We start from the raw sequence: 20322 nt of genomic DNA on the forward strand, positions 1-20322 counted from the left end.
CGAGTGGTTTCAGTTGAGCGAACAGCCACGAAGACAGAGGAAGCAGAGCACGGCTCGGATGTAGGAAATTGATTTTCTCTGAGCACAATACACTTCCAGATCTTTTAATCGGCTAGAATCAGAAGAGAGTGAGGAATCGAAAAAAACAGCAGATAAGACCTTTGGACACATTTACGATGAAGGTAAGGTCTGTAAAAGGAACGAATGCAAGGGCCTATTATCCTATATTTTAAACTGATAGGTAAGAGGTTATTTCTCATAATCTTGCATCTATTATCTTTTAAAATACAATTAATGCCTTTCACAAATAAAAGTTGAAGTTACTATATCGTCTTTTTTTGGCAGAGGGGTGGGGAATAAAGGGGAAAAAGAAAATTTATCTCGAAAGACTATGTCATCTGACTAGCTCTTTTATTCGGACAAACCTTGAACTCGTGATAATTGCAGTGCAGACAAGTTGCTATGGCTTATCATCACTAGAGTGAATGACATGCATTCAGATCGCGTGAAATCCTGCACAGCGATAATAAAGAACCCGCCATTTTTAGTAGGGAACCAACAATTATTCTCGTGCTGAATTTACAATTAAATCCATTCATTTGAATACCATTCCGACCTGGAATGCAAGAACTGAATTACTTGGGAAATAATTTCAGAGACTACAAGATTGCAGGTTAAAGGAATGTCTTTCGTGTTTGGTAAACTGCATGCGAGTTTGTGACGAGTAACATCATAATGTGATTTTGTTTTGTTTGGGTAAGCTTGTTGAATTTGCATTTAGATTAACCTATGTGTGTACAATGATAGGAATCTAAAGAGCTGAGATAGAGCTGATGTGTGATTTAGGTAGTTTCATGTTGTTGGGGCTCAAGTCTATCTCTACAACACGAAACTGCCTGAATTACTGCAGTTATCCTCTTCGCCAGTGAGTTCTGTCGCTGGTTTGGAAAGAAACCGCAGTTACTTAATAATCACGTATAAGTAAAATGTTTTGATTTTCTAAGACCAACAGTAAAATGGCATGTTTTATGTCAAAAATAATTATGCTTTTTTTAATAGCAAATGTTTTTTTTTGCGAGACCGTTTTCAAACTGATGCAACTTTGTATATTATTTTGCAAAGAGCAGCATACCTTCTAATACTCTGCAGGCAAACACTGAATCATTATTCCTTAACCTGGTGTTAATTGGAGTTTAATGAATGCAATGCTTTCCATTAGATTTGCTATTTTTTCTCTAAGAACGATCAAGTTCACGTTTCAGATTTCCTGTCAGTGCATATGTGCTACTGAATGATTATTTTAAAACACAGATGCAGGTCGGCACAATGCTACTGCAAATAACTGCAATTTCATCTACACAGCCGCGTAATCGATGCATTGCAGATTTCGTCTTTGTCAGTGATAAATATTTCATCATATTTTAATATCGCCTAAACGGAACAATTTTTTATAAACAACTGATCTTGTACTTCCCGATGAAAAACGAAAATAAAAAGGAAAGGCACCAAGCGCGTTGGGATATGCAGTTTAGGTCTATATATTCTGCCATGTGCAAGACAAAGAAATTACTTGAAAGCACAAGGCCTCGGTTATGATCATTACATGGCGCCTAGGCGAGTAAATTTGTGTTGTTCTTCGAAACAGCGACCTCGGCGGAGTATAGTGGAAGCGCTGCTCGGTCGGCGGCTCCTGCCTCTGCAGGAAAACTAGACTAAACACAGAAAGCAGACTTGTCCCATTATATTGGCTGTTTAGGCGAGACAAACAGAAGCTTTAATCTAAGCAAAGCAAGTAAACAAACACAATGGCACTTTATTCTGTTCGTCTAGTGATTTGAGTTGGCCATCCGATTGGAATTACTCAATTTTAAATCTATGAAGCTAGATGATTGTCGCAGGATAAATTCTGTGCTCGTTCATGAATGCAGTACTAAATGTTTATATATATTACATATTGTATATATAAAATACACGCACACATATATGCATAGACTGTAGCTTTGCTACGCGGAGCTAAGTACAGCGGATTCGCTATGAGAATTTATTTTAGTAGGAATTGCTTATACATGTAATTTTCCAAATGCCCATGTAACTGAACTTACTGTTGTAAATAATCCATAGATATTTAATTCGAACAAAACAAATAGCGCATGTACAATATTAAACCATATCATCCTCTTTGTTAGGTTTATCACTGCATGGCGTACTGTAGAAGGATACTTTGCTCGAGTTAAAAACATTTATCTTGACTTTTGTTTTCAGCGCAATACAAAAGGATGTCTTCGGGAAAATGTAGGCTGTTGTGCATTCGAGGCGTGATGTTATCCTAATATGATTTCAGAAGCTGCAAGCTGTCTTTGGCATGGTTTAAAAATTCACAAAGAAAAAGCACAGTCAAGTTTGTGCTGTTCAAAACAGCACTGCTGACAGCGGTCAGGCCCTCTTTAAAAGGCAGTTCAGCACAGACCTTTAGCTCAGCGCCTTCCCATTCATTTGTGGAGTATTGTTATTCGAACGCGTTGGCAAGAAATCAGAAATAATTCTTTAGTTGATACATTTTTGAATAAAGTGTAGATTGTGGTTTTATTTAGGTGCTATTAATGAAGAACAGCCTTTCTCAATTTAAATACACTGAATTATGTGAGGTCCGTGCGCTTCCTTCCTGTCATATTTTCACAAATATAATAGTAACATTTAAAAATTACACTTAAATATCATTCGGCAAACACTACGATTTTTATTGTTTACTGGTTGCCCGCAAAATTCTCCCGAGGCTTATGTGATTTATAGGTTTTATATATATAAAAAAAGGAGCCGCAGTAGTTTTGTACTTTCCTTTTTAATCTCAAATTAGAAGGGTTGGCTTTGAAAAGCCGGTACATGTGGTCCAGTTGCACACTTGTAAATTGAGTATTTCATTTCAAACCAATGAGGATGAACCAGAAAGCGTTTCAACCTTTCGTATGCAACCAACATCCAACAAAACACTCGGTATTTGAGATATTCTTCAGTCATGACTTTACTGAAACTAAACCCGTGAATGTGACCACAGGACCGGCTCGGCCAGATTTGAAACCTCTCGCGCAGATGCCTGCAGGATTTAGTTAGTCTTACTTTATGTTTTACATACATCTTGTAAATCTTTGCCAAATTATACGCTATACGCCAATTAGACTCGAAAATGATGAAAGCACTTTGAACACGCTGTCGTCATTGCACACTGCAAGCCCACAAATTGGCTTTGCAACTTCACACAGATGTTATCTGAACGGAAATAAAGGCGTCAACGCTTAAATTTTATTCTAAACGATACAGTGAGAATGCCAGGAAATTTCACCTATCGAACGTGGTGTCTGCCTTGAACCGTTCACTTTTAGCCCAGGGTTGGAATAGTTTTTAAAAATAATTTGTATTTTTTTCTGGCTACAAGGTGCATTCAGTAAATAACCCTCTTGGCTGGATTGTGTCGCAAAGTGTTGAGCAGTTTGTAAGCGAATGCGAGTCCTGCATTTTGACCGACGTCTTAAGTGCTGTAAACGTTGCATGAATTAATAAAATATTTTACAACTCACATGTTACTAGCACAATTCTCAAGGTAAGTTGACCGACTCCAAACAACACATGCATCTATAGCAGTCTAGCTTCATTATCGCTCCACTCGCTTTGTATAAAATGACAATAGGGTGAATTCCGGTAGTCTGCTGTGGATCTTAAAATGAAAATGGGTGAATTCTTGTATTTTTGACTATTGCTGAACAGTCTGTGCTGGTTTCGAGTGATGTCACTAATTTCTTCCTGAGACCTTTGGTGAGTTGTATCCAAGTATTTTGAAGGCTTTTTGTCTCGGTCTAGTCTTTTTTTTTAACAACACGTCGCCCAGAGCTGTAATTTGTAAGTAACATGCGAGTTTCCTGTGTTGAACGTTAAAAAAAAAGCCTCAGATGAAAATCTAAACCTGCAACTCACAAAATTTCATAAATTATCGGTTTTTTTGCGAGAAAACAGTGCTTCATTTGAGCCTGAGAATTCGCGGTGCTAATTGTAACGAAATCTACAATATCATTTTAAAATCAAACATTTCGTACACATCTATAAATCTTTATGGAGCACAGCAAGACGCGGCACATTCCAAGGTTGTTGGCAAATTCTTTCAGGCGTTTTAATGGTGGCTTGATTTTATATATTTTTTTCTCTCTAGGTTTAAATAAAACTACATTTCAAAGAGAGGAACTGCTCTTTTAAGCGTTATGCAGTTTCAGAGCGCCTTAATTTCACTTTGTAAATATAGAATCTACATTTGAATCCTAATTTCAGGCCATCTGCACAGGAAGCACAAAACGGTTTCTTTCTAAAGCTCAACACTGGACTTGAATGGTTCTCGATTTTGCTCTAGACCTTAGCACTCCGCCAGAGACGCTGTAACACTCCGCTGACCAGATAGTCAATGCTGACTCAAAGGCGACAGAATGAATCTTCCCTTCTCCATAAGGAATGCACGGAAATCTAAAGAAAGGTTGGGATATAGAGGACCCAAACATCGAGGGAATGAAATTGCATTTCAGTTAACCGTAAAGATTTTGAAATAAGGGTACATGCAGCTAGCGGATGTTGGAGGGGGAGGTGTGGGGAGTGGGTGGTGGTGTTGGGTAGCTGCAGCAAGCGATTCACGACCGTCGCCAGCACTTTAGTCTAATGTAGGATAAGAAAATTGTCTTTGTTTAATGGATAGTTGCATGTTGTGTGATCCACAAAGCAGATCACAACTTCAGGATAGTTTTTGAAGATTTGGGTTTTTATTTAACGCGGTTGCTCCCGTCGAGATGCACCGTATGTATTTTAAATTAAACTTGTTGTGGCACGAGTTCTCAAAATGTTCGCATATGGATATAGTAAAATAACAACAATGAAATAGAAAATGGGCATTAAGACCACAAGCCTCATTTGAAAACTCGGTAGTGCAGATACCAAGTAATGCTACTTGTTGTCTTCAAAGATCTAAGTCTTTCAAAAATTGGAGAATGTTGTATTGAATTGGAATACTATTGCCAATGTTACTGAGAATTTTGAGTTACTGCATACATTAAAGATGTTTCAAAAGGAGTAGCGCAATGGAAGACAATCCAGTGTCACATTGTCACAGCGCTTGCTAAATCCTCTGGACTGAAATTGGATCAACAAATGCACTGACGCCTATCTCTTACACGTGAAATGAAACATCGCATTCTATAATTGCATTGATTAATTAAGCTAACCGAAAAAATAGCAGCAACAACATATATCATTGTGTGCAGCTTTTTTCTTCCGAATTTTTAATTCATTTTCCAAACAAAACGTTAAAACCATGCCATCTTAAACCACAATGTTGGCCTTCTGGTTTCCATCTCAGTTGTTAATTTTATTAACTGTATGTAAGTGAAATCGCCCATCGTTGTAGATATATTTATACCCAGAACGCATGTGAGAGAGGCCTACTTAGTTTTTAAGGCACAGTAATTAGTTGCACATGCAATGTTTAATAGGCCGATTATGCAGTAATATGAATGTTTTCTAATTTTGTTGCAATACAACTCTTATATTTATCTCTGCTTATATATCTAACCGTTTGTTTGTATTTGCCATTGAAAGGAACGCATCTTAGGCATATCACAGATTGGCTCTCCGAATACAGTCTGTGCGGGAGAGCTTCCCGATTTACTGTCCACAGAATATACCAGTGAGTGACTAAAGCAAAAGACAAACCACACGACCCTGAAGAGAAGAACGGTAGAATTGCCCGGTGTCCCAAGAAATGTATTTTGTCTGTATATTTGCATCTGTCAACTAAAAAAAAGCGTGTTGAATGCGGAAGTTGGAGTTTGTTATGATTTCATGGAGGTTAAAAAAAACCTTTTTAGAATGGCTGTAGCTTGCTAACATGTAGTTTTATTGCTCAAACTGTTATAAAACGGAGATGGTCACAGTGTGCTTTATGTGCGCTTCGTTTTCCTTTTAAATGAGAGATCTTTAGCAGCTGCAGGTACACACGCTACTTTTCAGAGGTACGCTTTAAAACTTCGTCAACGATTTTTATTTGTCAAGAATGCGTTTTTAATTTTATTAAGCATGAATAATAAATACCTGTCCAATCTCCTTCTTCGTTGTTATTTTCTGCAGTTTATAGTTTCACTCTTTCCATAATCTTTTATGTGAAGGTTAACGATTATAAGGTGTTCGTTAAAAAAAAACGAGCATCTGATGGGAAGATTGATTATGATATAAAATAGTCCCCTAAAAAAGGAACTGCAACCGAATACTTGCTTCACATTTCAGCTGGCAACAAAGAAATCAGCTTCCATATATAGAGGTGATTATATCCCTTTGCATAAAAAAACATACGGACTTGCTATATAAAATGTTCCCTATAAAAGATTGACCCTGTTACAAGCTGCGGATTGATTTATACTTTATTGTTGTATTTTGAATCACGTGAGGAGCCTATCCAATGGTGAGGAAGTGCGTCTGCACCATATTAGCAGACTGTACTTGTCGCGGCGGTAAGTTGTTACATTGAAATCTGCTCTTTCATATTTTCAGAGGGGCTTGCGGTGTCATTGCCGAGAATGTCGACATCAGGGACTATCAGCAATTATTATGTCGACTCCCTTATCATGCATGAGAACGAGGAGCTGCTGTCGTCCAGATATGCCTCGGGTCCACTGGCTCAGTCTTCCAGACAGACAGCTCTTGCTGAGCACCCCGACTTCTCCCCATGTAACTTCCAGTCCAAAGCCACTGTGTTCAGCACCTCCTGGAGCCCAGTTCATGCGCAGAGCTCTGCCAATATGCCCACTGTTTATCACCCGTACATGCACCAGGCGCCCATTGCCGCCGCGCCCGATGGTAGGTACATGCGCTCCTGGCTAGAGCCCATGCCGGGAACCCTGTCTTTCACCGGGTTACCTTCCAGTAGACACTACGGCATCAAGCCCGAGCCTGTAGCGGCTCGCAGGAGTGACTGCACCACGTTTGAAACACACACGTTAGCCCTCTCAGATTATACTTGTGGACCTTCTCCTGTCGACAAACGTGTGAGCGAGGTTTCCTTCACTGAAAATAATGGAGAGATTGAGTCAAATGCAGATAAGCTCCATATGGATCCAAGTAAGTGTTGAAACATTACGTTTTTGCTTTTCTAGATAAAGACTCTAAATTCAAACTGTTATATATTCCTACATTGTGCAGCGAAATAACAAAATCTCTTTGCAGTTCTATTGGATGGGTTTTTTAAAATTACTTACCTCAAAATAGTTATCAAAAAATTGGTTAAGCTTTAACGATGTACATTTCGGTAGTGCCATGAACACAATTTGGATCTAAACTCAACTATTTTCCATTCATTGTAGAAGACAAAAGGGGAGATATTGAGTGTAATTAACTCTAATTCAGGTGTATTTGTTGCAAAAAAAAACTGATGAGGATAAAGCTGCTGGACAAACCTCTGTAACATCCAATTGAAGCACAACTGGAAACATATTAGATTATTTATGTCTAATTTACAGACCGTCACATTATTACATCTTTCTAAGTTATTTTGGGCTCTGTTCATAGAGTTCTTCATTGAGCAAGGCGATTAGCATTAAGAGTTGAAATGTCAGTGAAAACATCTGGAAGTGTAGTAGCCAACCTCATTCATCCAGTACAACCTCAGTTTTTTTTTAAATTGTTTATCTCAACCGGTGTTTGATTCTGAGAATGTTGCAACATTTTGACTGGCATGTAAAAGGAAAATATATTAAATGTGTTTCCTTCACACTCCCAGATAACCCTTCCGCCAACTGGCTGCATGCAAGATCTACAAGAAAGAAACGTTGCCCCTACACCAAGCATCAAACCTTGGAGCTGGAGAAGGAATTCTTGTTTAATATGTACCTCACACGAGACCGCAGATACGAGGTCGCAAGGGTCCTTAACCTCACCGAACGGCAAGTTAAAATCTGGTTTCAGAACAGGAGGATGAAGATGAAAAAAATCAACAAGGAACGACCGAAAGACGACCGGTGACACGAATTAGAATATTTCTGTGTGCGCGTGAGAGAGAAAAAAAAGACTAAATCACAATTACAATCGAGTTAGGCCCTGCTTCAGAAAGACTACGTGTACATTTTGTCATCCCATTAGCACAATTTATTCCTTTGCCCGTTCTGGACTGCATTTGGTGGGTAAAAGACTGATACACTTGTTAGTTGGGAACCAAAGAGGGAGACATTTACGGCAAGGTTAAGTATGTGGCTACGGAATCTACCTTACTTCACATGAAAACTACCTTTTCTTAATCCACCACTATTCAGTGTGGACAGTAATTCAGTAATACTGTACTCGTTTAATATTTACTTGTTTTACATGCAGCAAACGAGGCTGCTTATATACTTGAATCCTTGTGTCTGTTGTCGTGATTATCCCTGTGACTGGGCCTTTGTGCTTGGGCGGTGTCCGAGTAAAGATCGTGTAAACAAAAAGAAAGAAAAATCTCAATTTAACTCAGGATGTTTAATATAAAGAGAACAGGCTGTGTAGTGCATATGAAATGTTATTTTCGTGGTGAACTTGGAACATACATTGTATTATTTTCACTGTGAATGAACCTGTAGAAACTCCAGGCTTTCGCTGTCTTTGTGAGACTGAGTAACGGCCTTGCCCGGGGTGCATGACGATTGTGTTGTTCTTCAGAAATTATATGAAACTGATTTGCATAGAATGCTAATATAAGTTGTATTTCAAAGAGCAGCGCTGAGCATAATGCTACACGATACTCTTGTCTGTTGTGAGAAAAGCACGAATAAAGTTCTCAGACACTTTGTATTTATCGGTGTTGTGGTGCAAAGAAAAGTGTAAGATTTGGTTTAAAACTACCTATATGTATAACTAGTAACTACCTATGTTTTGTGTGTAAGTGTCGCCCTTAAAATTGTTTTGACACATTTATGCGATGGAATAAATAAACAAGCAACATTGTCAATAAATGTAATGTGTACAAGTAAAATGCCTGGGTGCAATAGAAGGAACATTTACCACCAATGTGTTTTAAATGGGGAGGGGGTTGTCTTTAAACCTGTAGAGCAACACATTTACACTTGTGTACACGTTTGAAATGATTACCTCGTGTCATATTGACCAAACTATACTGTTTGTAATGAAATGTCATTTTATTTGTTGTCTAATAAAATATATGTTTGACTACATATAAAATATGGTCTCTCTTTCTGAAGCTCAATATATGCAGACATCTCGCATGGAACCCCTCAATTATATATTTTTAAAATTTCACCAGTACTGCAGGTTCCCCAAAGCTCCCCATTCGGAGCAGAAAATTTTTAAAGTGTGCACATTTCCTTTTACCGTTATTTTAAATAGGTGAATCAAATTTTAAACTGTCAGGCGAACGAGTTAATTAAGATATGTCATGGCAATAAAAATAATCCAATCCCCTTACTAATATTAAAAACAGTGTCCGTAATATCACCCAATTGCACTGTTTGCAAACATTAATGATGCACTTCACATTCAATCTTTGGATTTTACCACAAACTATGACATTGAAAACGTGACTTAAAGTTTGGCTTCTCCTTAGTAAATACTGCAACGAAATGTTATCGCCACTGTTGACATAACATGACTTAAGAGGGGTAACTAACTTTGGCATAAGATTGGAATTTATGGAAAAGGGAAGAAAATACTAAGTGTGATCTAGCAACTTTGGCTTGGAAGCGGATATCATTACAAAGATGCAGAATGCGATTGAGTTTAACGCCCGGTTATCACCAATTAACCCGAGAATGTACAAACCTGTGGATTAACAACTTTTATTTGTCGCCTGGCCATGCGCCAAGGCCTCTGGTTATTTATATGATTTGTTGTGTGCTACTTATCCGAGAAATGCAGCACTTCTGCTGCAAGTGGAAATGAATAATCTTGAGTTGTTTGCCCGTGTGAAGAGGTTCAAATTTGTTGGGATTTTATCGCATTAAAACGAGGCAAATAATTCGAGAAAGTCGCACTGGTTCAAATCCCTGCCGCCATTTCTTTAACTGATCAACCAAGAAGTGTCGAATTCCTCAGAAGAAAAGTATACTAGTCTAAAGAGAATGTTGGGTAGCGCTTGGCTTTTTTTGTAACTTCCCTTCAAACTGTAAGATCCCTAGTAACTTTTTTTTAAGACTCCGACGACAGTTTGGATAGATTTAGTGGGATTCAAATGATTTGGAAACTGGGCAGAGAGGCCTAAGTAGTTAGAAGTCTTGGCAGTGGCTGTTGTTAGTAAAATCCAGAGTGGTGTACCGCAATAAAAGCAAATGACTGCTGTAAGCGTTTATGGGGTGTAAAACGCTGGAGGTTAAGGGGCGAAGTGCATAAACACGACACTGACGATCTTTATTTGGAGTATTCTTCAGTATTTAGCGGCAAACACTCGGATAGCATTGCAATCTTTGTTTTATTATTATTATTTCACGAGACAACGGCGAAATTGATTTTTGAAATTTTATTTTCAAACAAGTCCTCAGTCTGAGGGGTTATAATGTTGTGACGCCCTCTGTTGTTGCATCTGGAACTTCAAAGACTACACAAGGAGACTTGCAATAAAATGAAGGGTCTGGCAAGCCGTCTGGAATTCGGGTTTTAATGAGTTTACAACTGTCCAGCTACAATCAGTATTTTTCCAGAGAAGGCAATCCATTTGTTTTGTCTGGCTGCCTAGACAAAAGGGTCTGCGGAAATAACGACCTTTATTAGTCTCGTCTTTAACACGGGCCCCTCAAATATCTCTTTACTAATTTATTGCGTCTAGTGGGAAAAAAATAACAGGTCTTTTAGTTATTTTGAAGCGTGGTTTAACCCTATTTACAATTTAACGTGATAGATATAAGAACGAATATTGTGGAAAAACGATGTAGGTATTGGCTTCTTTGCAGTTTAAAAAGGGTTTGTGTGCATTCTCAGCCTGCAATTTCACAGTTGCACTTTTACGTATTTACCAGGAGATGGCAGTGGTAATCCACAGAAGAATTTAAAAACGGTGCCGCCAAGCTGCCAAAAAACGTACTAACTGCGATAAACCGGGATTTATTTATACAGAGGGTTGTAAATAGGATGAAAACATCTACCACAAATGACACTTGTAAAAATGGACTGAGGTCGATGGAGTATATTCATTTTGAATCCATCAACTTATTTGTGGACAGATTAATTCCACTTGACACAGGGTTTAGAAATCCATTTGTACCTCAGTGTTTTATTTTTAATGTACAATAACGCGATTTAAATTGATCAACTTCCAATCTGTTCCTTAGTCTACTCCGCTGTGTGCAACAGGGGATAGCAACTGGAAGTTAGGAGTAGCTCAAACTGATATGACGTGAATTATTATACATCAATCATACTTAAAAGAGCATATGTTTATATATATATATATATCTAAAACCAGTTACACGGACACTCATGCACATCCATTAACACGCATGTATGTGCACACACATTCAGGTACACATGTACATCATACATAAACACAAATGCACCTACTCTTGTTTTCCCTGAAATTCTCCCAGTCAGAATCGGTTGTTAAATGTTGCATAGACCTGAGGTACAAATGCAAAATCCATAACTACCTTTTAGTATATTTATGACTTGGCTTCAAATTGTAGTCATGTATAAAATTATATCTATCATCTCAGTGTTTTGAATTTTAATTGCATGTTGTAAAATGCTCGTTGGATGCAAAGAACTGACTGGTAACTTTTACAATTTTCATAAAATGATTAATACTTTGATCAAGAGTTATAATGGTAAGAAATTAAGTCAGTTCGGAGGATACTTTTTTTTTCTCATCCAGATGCCCACGTTGTATTTTCACCTTGAGTGAAACTGCAGCATATCTGCTGACTGTGCCCAGTTTCGAGTGAAAGGATTTTGTACAATAGTGCACATATTGAGAAGGATTGAATGAAAGAGCCGGTCGGATTTGTTAGTATTGCTTCAGAGAGGTTGGTTTATTTAAAGAACACCACTGAAGTTTTTACATTCATCAGAAAGTTAAAAAATGAAACTTAATGGTTTGACGCTTTGGAAACTGAAACAGGTGGCGTTCTCACTTCCATAAAGTGAGTATATTAGTGTTAAAAACTCTTCCATCATTGACACCCTTAACGATCACGTGAATAATAACAATAAATACCGTGGTAAGTGATAAAAACTAATGACGCTCGGATCAATTAATCTTGTCAAGAAAACTTCAGTGCAATGTATTCAATTTTATTTTCAATATCGACATACATTTATAAAGCCTGGATACTTATTGGCACAGCGCAAAACCACGCCAGAATTCAGACAGCAGCTAACAAGCTTCTACTTCCGTTAATATGCTGCATAGAAGGAATGGGGGTACTATTATAGCCATATAATATGTTGGAAACAGCAATAAATGACGTGGAACGAAATCCGAGATCTATGTATTCCAAAACATACTGTCGGGAAAGTCTGCGTTATTAGTCGATGACAAATTCAAATAAATGCTTGGTGATCACTTTGCCATTTTGTCGATTGATACGCAGGATTCCCAGCTACAAATCAGGATAATCTGTTACTATGCAACATAATCATTAATGTTTCACATGTGCCTGTAGGCAGAGCAAAATAAAATTATAACAAGCTGTTCCAACTACTAAGAGAGAAAAAAAGACAACTTTACTAGACATAGAGCTGTGTCCGGAAATATAGAAGACATTGGATTTTCAGAAATTTAGAAATGTACCATTGTCACTTAAATGTTGAGCAAAACATAACGCGTGGGACAACGTTGAATATTTGTCTGTCTGTGAAATTAAGAAGTGATATGGGTTTACACAAATACTCCAGATGTTTGTTTTTTCAGTCGCCAGGCTAAAAGAGCAGAACCAGTTTGAAATTCTTCGATTCATAAACATATCATGGTTACTGACCAACCATTTAGGTCAATTGATTTTGTTTCAAAACTACACGATAACCTTTGAAGTCATGGCTATAATAATTTGCTAATTCGTTTGAAAAATCCGTGGAGTTTTCTTTGTCTCTATACTTCCTCCGGCTCGAGCTGGTAATAGAATGTGATGGTGAATACGTCTCCAGATCCCGGATAATTAAGGTAAAAAAACTATTTCAGATTGCTGCTCAATAAAGCTTCTACGTTACTGCCGTGGTGGAGAAATCTTATTTAATGGAATAATAGAATGCACAACAAATTATGGTGCTCATTAAGATGTTGGGGTATGCATTTTAGTGATAAACATTGGGCCGTGTATTTGCAATGCTCGATGGCCGTCAGTGCGTGGAATCTTTAGGTCAGGAGAAAAGGCGAAATAAACAGCAATTTTTTAAAAACAAAAACTCTTCGCAGACATTTATTTCATAATATTAAATAATAATTTTCAGATGTGTGCTCGAGCAACAAACATTGTCCTTACTTTAACAGCGTTCATTTGTTCTGTTTGGACTACAAACTCACAAGTGAAAATGTTGACTTTACTGGCAAACGGTCTAGCTATAGTGTACTTTCCTAAAGTGTCCTCTTCTCCTGATTTGTACTTCCCCGATTATTATTGGTGATTTATTTCCTTGCAGTTGAAGTGCAATCCGGAACGATATTTCTTTTTTTTTAATTCGAGAAATCTTTTGACCTGGAATATACATTTTTTTAAAAGTTCACCCATATTTCTGATAACTGACTGTATATATTTTTTTCTTATTCTGGACTTAGAAGGTAATAATAGCAATCGCCGTTGATTGCAGTGATGGACATTTTATTTATAAACTCTCACCATGTTTGTGTCTGGTAAAAATCGGCTTCGGACATATTTTAATAGAGGAAAGATCCGAATTCACACCGCAATCTAGAGCGCTTCCCGAAACATCTATCGTCCTTTCGTTGTAGGTATGCACAGGAGACATGGAAGCATACAGATCGTGCAGTCTTTTTCCAGCAAGTATAGTTCTTTTAACGAGCGAGGAGCGAAGGTAGTGCAATAACTTCCTGATAAGCGTTTCTGCTGGTGTGAAGCCTGTCTGTTCAGCACAGGGATTTGGACATGCCAGAGGAGACTCCAGAGATCAAAAGAAAACAACATTTCCGAATAGCAGAGCAAACAGTTCCTAAAATATCCCAGACGGAAAGGCAGAAACATGTTTTTATTGTAATAATCCTTTACTATTAACACACCAGGTGCATACTTCCTAGACTGTCTAGTTGCTGTAAATGCTGCCTGTGCTTTCCTACGCCTAACCCTGACAAAATATGCCTAATAATGTGGAACATAAAAGCAACTGATCCGCTCGAGAGGAACGAAAACCCTAGACACAGTAACTGGTCAATATGCCCGGACATTGTGGACAACAGCTTCGGAGACAAGTTCTGTGATCTAACCAGATGATTGGGAAAGAGCGAGAGAGAGAGAGAAAAAAAAGTTGTAAAACAGAAGGCGGAAACGATACCCGGGGTAAATCCCCTGTGGGGCTCCAATCAGATTACCTAGCAACTCTAAAAGGTTTCCGCGGAATAGTTGTTTCACTGAAACCCGCCAGAGGAAATGTGGTCATCCCCAAAGTGAACTCGTGCATTTTAATAAATCAATAGATGACCATGCTTGAATGTTAAAACAAAAATCCGAGCGTTCGCATCAGAGGTATCATTACAGCCATCTTGCGCTTTGATCCTGCAGCATATATCTTGTACCTATAACTCTCACTATTTGCCTATAATTGATTTGTTTTATAATTTCGAGTTTAGATGTACATCCAATCTAAATTCAGCAAGTCTCCAGTGTCTCTGACACTGTACAGTGCCTTGATGGCATCGTTAGACAACAAACAACTACACGGGGTTGGGGAGGGGGCGGGGGGGGGGGAGCGGGGGATGTTGGGGGTAAAGAGTAAAGAGAGAAATGCAACTGCTCACTTATTTTCAATTCTTCCACGTAACCTTTTCTTTTAAACCAAATATTACAGAATGCTCCTAAATGTTACACCAGTGCGACTATACTATTCACGATTTCTGCTTCTTTTAAAATGTAACCAAATCGTATGGGTCACTTTGCACTTCCAGATTCATCACACATCTTATTCTCAACAATGTTGGAATCATACCTGCGTTCCCAAACATGTAAATGGCACAGTGGCTTGGGAAAGAACTTAACAGAAGACATTGACCTTTTAAGGTGACACAGTCTATCGATACTTCTAATATTAAAAAGATTGTGTGCGATTTTTGTACAATATCTTTTAGAAAATAGTCGAATACATGCTATTTACCACCTGTGATGTGGAATGCTATTGGGTGACGGGATCACATGGCCGGGTCACGTGAATAGAAATAAGTCGGGCCGAAGGAAAATGGGTGCTTGGTGTAAATCGGGGGTGTAATGCTACCATTTATCACGCTATCTCGTAAAACCGACACTGAAGAGTCCTGGCCAACAAATCACCAGACAAAATTATGAGTTCGTCGTATTATGTGAATGCTCTTTTTCCCAAATATACGGCGGGGACATCCGTTTTCCAGAACGCGAGTGGCTTTACAGAAGCAACTTCTTGCGCTTTTGCTACCAACTCACAAAGATCCAGCTATGGAGCGGGCGCCAGCGCCTTCCCAGCCCCGATGGCCGGCCTGTACAATGTTAACAGTGCAATCTATCACGGCCCTTCCATGTACAACACAGGTTATAACTTAAATTCCGATTCCTACAACCTGCGCTGCTCTGCCTTAGACCAGAACATTCCAGTTCTTTGCAGCGATCTGAGCAAACAGGGTTGCGAAAAATTGGATCAGACAAACGTGCACCCTCAAGCAGAGAGCAATTTCCGGATTTACCCCTGGATGAGGAATGCAGGTATGGGACATAGTGTAACATAGCGATGAGAAAACGTGCAAATGACCAGTTAAAATGAGCGCCACTACATCCTGAAGGTAGTTAAGAGTTTTAATGGTAGCTGAGGACCAGGTCCTCAAACGTATGTGGTATTGTAGGCAGATAGCAATCATAAAACTTTTATTGCACAATTAATCAGTACAATCCTCGTAAAAGCACTCGACTTCCGCTCCTTTAAAGTTAACAGCAACTCACATATTGCTTGTTTACCCACTTTTATCAACATCAAATGAGAGCTATGTTCTTTACTGATACACGGGAAAAAAAACACCGTTTATTCTTGAGAGGATGGGGATTGATACATTGCAGATCTAACGTTTGTTTACAGATTGGGCAAGGTCGTGGAACTGAAGCGTTTTCTCTCTTTGTTTTTCACTCCGTGAAAGATCTTTGGGTCCTTGTAAAACTTCCCCCGCCCCCTTTGTAGATATAAGTCCGTATTTGAAACGCATTACTTCGGTGCTATAACCTACAAGCTCGAACCACCAGAGTCAAATTAGGCATTCCAATTGCTACCATTAGAATCGAATAGATCTGGAACAAAACACACACATACACACGCACATACAGCCTTACAATTTTAGTTACCTGTCATTCCTGTGTCTGAAATATTAATATTCCAACCCTATATATTGGGTGAAATTTTATTCCGTTAGCCGCTTGGATGTAAATAAACAATTAAGAACACAAGTGATTTGCACTGGAAACTTATTTTTCTTTTCAAAAACCGTTTTGCTAGAAGAAGGTTCCTCTCAGATCCCGAAAGTTAATTTGCATTTTAACTCAGACCCTTGGCATCTGAGTAGTTGGTTCAGCCACAGACATTTCAGTGGGGTTCTGTAAGAGCAGAGATGACGAGGGGATGTTGAAAGCAACAGGAATGGGGTTGACCACATCGCGGGCATTGTGTATGTCTGAAAGGTGGTTATAAAAGTTGGGTTCATGGCTTGGTTGCTCTGTTTTTTTTTCTCTCCTTCCCAGGCCCGGACAGAAAAAGAGGGCGACAGACCTATACCCGTTACCAGACGCTGGAACTGGAGAAAGAATTTCACTTCAATCGCTATCTGACTCGCAGACGACGGATCGAAATCGCCCACGCTCTGTGTCTGACTGAGAGGCAGATCAAAATCTGGTTCCAGAACAGGAGGATGAAATGGAAAAAAGAAACCAAAGCTGGGAGCTCTAGCACCACGACCGAGGAAAAACAGGAATGAGACTCCCACCAAAATCTTGAACTATGCGAAGAAAGTTGCTCTGCCGCCGCGAAACCATGACATTTGACTAGCTAACCACAATCGTGGACTATTTCAGAAATGGTGTGCGCTAGCGCTCATGATACTACCTATGTGTTTTAATAACCTCTTTCGAAATCATGTCTTTAAAATTAAAGTTCGCTGATTTAGGTTTCATCTTTTCAAAAAAATAAATCAAAATCTTTATTGGCATTAGTAGAGAGCTAGGAATTGAGTCCAGAATCCATGTTTTCAGTAACAAAAGGAAAGTGGAAGGACTGAGAACAATTGTCTGCAAATGTTACAAGGCAGGCAGTCAAATTGAAATGTTTGATTTCTCAAGTTTTAATTGAGAATCTCTGTCCACAATATTACAAGGAACGCGAAAGAAATTCGAAATCCTTCTTCTCTATTGTTAAAATGAAATGAATTGAATTTGGATTCTGAATCTCCCATAGTGCAATTATCGGGATACATTAGCCGATAAAACTAAATGTGACCATTGCTCTAAACTATGTAATGCAAAATTCAAATGCCATTGCGTGTTTTAAAATATATCTCATGCACTGAACTACTTCTCAAACTTCCTTTACTTCTGTAAACGTCTTCTTCACATGTTTTGAAGTATTCTTGCACAGTATTCACAAAACAAAAATACCCGTGATAATAAATAGTCGACCCCAGCCCAATCAGAGACCAAGTTCTTGAGCCACTCTAACATACATAGCAAGAATTGCCAGAAGGCTAACTAGTCGAATAAAGTAGTTTATTTCTATTCAAATTTTCGTTCTTATTATTTTCTACATTACTTCTCAATTAATCTCTGAGTGTGCCACTATACACCGAGATGTACCGTTCTATTAACAAAATGAAGAAGATTTGTCTTTTCGCATAAGCAATGAAATGTAACTACCTAGACCACAATAGTGGACATCTTGCACGTCTTTGGAAACTACCTAAATGTTCGAATTAAATATTCGTTTCTTGACAGAGAGTGTTCTTGAAGTCTAGACTTTTCACACTTCTCTAAACAGTACCCATTATATGAGAACAAAAATGTGAATAATATTCTGATGTATGTTTTTTTTAAATGAGGTGCATATATAGCCACTTTATAACACAAACATAATGATAACTACCTAGATACCGGTTTACATTTGACGCGAATGGAGTTGTTTCGTACTGTGCTTAAATACTATAATGTAAAAAAAACAGTAAAACAAGTTATATATGAATGGGGGAAATTGCTATATTTGTCTCTGATTGATGGCATTAAAATATATACCTGCTAAAGATTTCAAGCAACCATGTATCATTGAATGATGTAATTGTCTTTCTTTTAAGTTAGTTGTGTCAGTTGTCTTATACATGTGTACTGTCTAAATTATAAACATTTTAAGAAACTGTAACCAAATGTAATAATAGAAATTTCGAGCAGCATCGTCGACTAGATATATTGTGGTTCCATATTCAGTATGGTATCTGTCAATGGAAAGTTTGCTTTGTAATATGTGTATGTGTTGTTAAATAATAACTGATGTTAAAGGTTTAAGGTGCAATCTATTTAAAATGCATATATTCGTTCCAGTCTTGTATACTTTGAATGGAGTCTCTGTAGACAAACAAAAATGAGAAACATTAAACGGTGCTTGAATAAACAGACTGTCTTTTCTGGCCTGAGCAGATTACCACCAAATGAGTGGCCCCATGATTCGTTAACACACAGAAGTACTATCATTAACAGCAGCAATTAAAAATAAATTATTTCAGAGTAACAAATACATATTTCTATATTGTAGTCCATTCATTGCCATCCAATCTGTTTTTCATAAAAGAACAAATGAATCCATAATTTTTGTCCACGAAATGGGCACATTTCAAACAGATGAAAACTGAATATGTCAAAGTCCTTTGAGCACATTATGCTCTGTTGATTATCGTTGACAAGAATATTTCTAAACAAGGGCGTATTTGCGAGCAATGCATTCGAAATAAGACGCAGTTTGGGACGACGATGGGCTAAAGTTCTCATGAAGCAAGCTGGACCCGACGCCTGAACGAGCTCATTTCCCTTTCAGAGAGTCTAAGAAAAATGGAAAAGATGAGAACATAGTGAGCGTAGTGTCTGGTTTCATAACGACCAAAAATTAAAATCAAATTTAAGAAAAAGAATCCAGTCGCTATTTCATTGCCGAGCTTTGAATGAATATTCGGACAGGCGCAGACTTTATTTGTAATGCATGCAGTGCGGCACTGTAACTTGTAGCTCGATCCCAAGATACGGGACGAGCTCATTGCCATTTTTGAAATGCAACATACTCAATAAACGAGTAAACCAGAAGAAATGTCGATAGAACAAATGTGATGATCCGTAAACCAGAACTGATTCGTTACAATAGTCGCCTGAAAGGAGAAACTAGTGATTTCTGTGAAAAAAAAGTACGAATTTCAAACGGGTGTTATGGACATATTAATGTAGCTTCAGAAATTACAAAATTATTTTTAAACCGTGGAAAAAATCTTTCATAATTTCACAATTTTAACCTGACTCTTTGTTAAAAATGGCGTCTAAGACCTGCCTCCTAATAGTCATGGGGAAATGTCATAAATCCGTTGTTGTTTTATGAAAATTTACAACTTTGCAATAGAACTTTACGAGTTGTTCGGTTTTTCCATTGGCCACTGAAAGTCATGTGGAGTGTAACCGTGAACATGAACTTTTTATAATTTCCCTTGCGACTATAGAACTGCATTCTTTTGCTAAGCGCGTGTTGGTTCGGATGTGAGAGCTTGCGGGCTTTCAGCAACGCATATTTTGTTCTTTTTTCCCCCCTCCGAGCGCAGTGATTATTCGCCTATGGAGCTTCAATGCATCCAAGCTTTCGGCACAGATCCTATGGCTGGCAGCTACGAATTCCTCCACGGAAGGTGGAGCATTGGATTAAAAAGCGCCGGCTCTGATCCGCACGGCAGTTTCCTGCAGGTCGTCACCAAACGCCGCTGGCGGAATGCGGGAGCCAGGGGCCTGGGATGGAGCTGAACGGACAGCTGTCAAACTAGACATGGGCTCTGCAAACACTGACACTGGGGCTCAGCAAATACCACAGCCGGTTTGTGCAGAGTCCGGACTAGCCAGACCGAGGGCAGCAAGGTAAGGCCCATTC

General features: G+C 38.5%; 3 protein-coding genes across 4 annotated transcripts in view; all 3 read left to right on the forward strand.

Annotated features, from left to right (window-relative positions):
• Positions 1–22: 22 nt before the first annotated feature.
• LOC140480325 (homeobox protein Hox-A9) lies at positions 23–9206 on the forward strand. 2 transcript variants are annotated; one of them, XM_072575059.1, is made up of 3 exons: positions 23–182; positions 6574–7140; positions 7799–9206. In XM_072575059.1, exons 2-3 carry the CDS (start codon positions 6600–6602, stop codon positions 8038–8040), a joined length of 783 nt encoding a protein of 260 aa, XP_072431160.1. In that variant the 5' UTR covers positions 23–182; positions 6574–6599; the 3' UTR covers positions 8041–9206. The 2 variants fall into 2 exon arrangements, with proteins under 2 accessions (XP_072431160.1, XP_072431159.1); XM_072575058.1 differs by lacking the exon at positions 23–182 and adding an exon at positions 4663–6343.
• A 6162-nt stretch (positions 9207–15368) lies between these two features.
• On the forward strand, positions 15369–18906 carry LOC140480335 (homeobox protein Hox-A7). Its single transcript, XM_072575073.1, has 2 exons — positions 15369–15887; positions 16908–18906. Exons 1-2 carry the CDS (start codon positions 15494–15496, stop codon positions 17138–17140), a joined length of 627 nt encoding a protein of 208 aa, XP_072431174.1. The 5' UTR covers positions 15369–15493; the 3' UTR covers positions 17141–18906.
• A 998-nt stretch (positions 18907–19904) lies between these two features.
• Positions 19905–20322, forward strand: part of LOC140480328 (homeobox protein Hox-A3) — a 44278-nt gene continuing 43860 nt past the window's right edge. Inside the window, exon 1 of the mRNA XM_072575066.1 lies at positions 19905–20309. The gene's annotated coding sequence lies outside the window, so the exon portion shown is untranslated. The remainder of the gene's footprint in view (positions 20310–20322) is intronic.

Source organism: Chiloscyllium punctatum, chromosome 8 (genome assembly GCF_047496795.1).
Source record: "Chiloscyllium punctatum isolate Juve2018m chromosome 8, sChiPun1.3, whole genome shotgun sequence".
Lineage (NCBI taxonomy): Eukaryota > Metazoa > Chordata > Chondrichthyes > Orectolobiformes > Hemiscylliidae > Chiloscyllium > Chiloscyllium punctatum.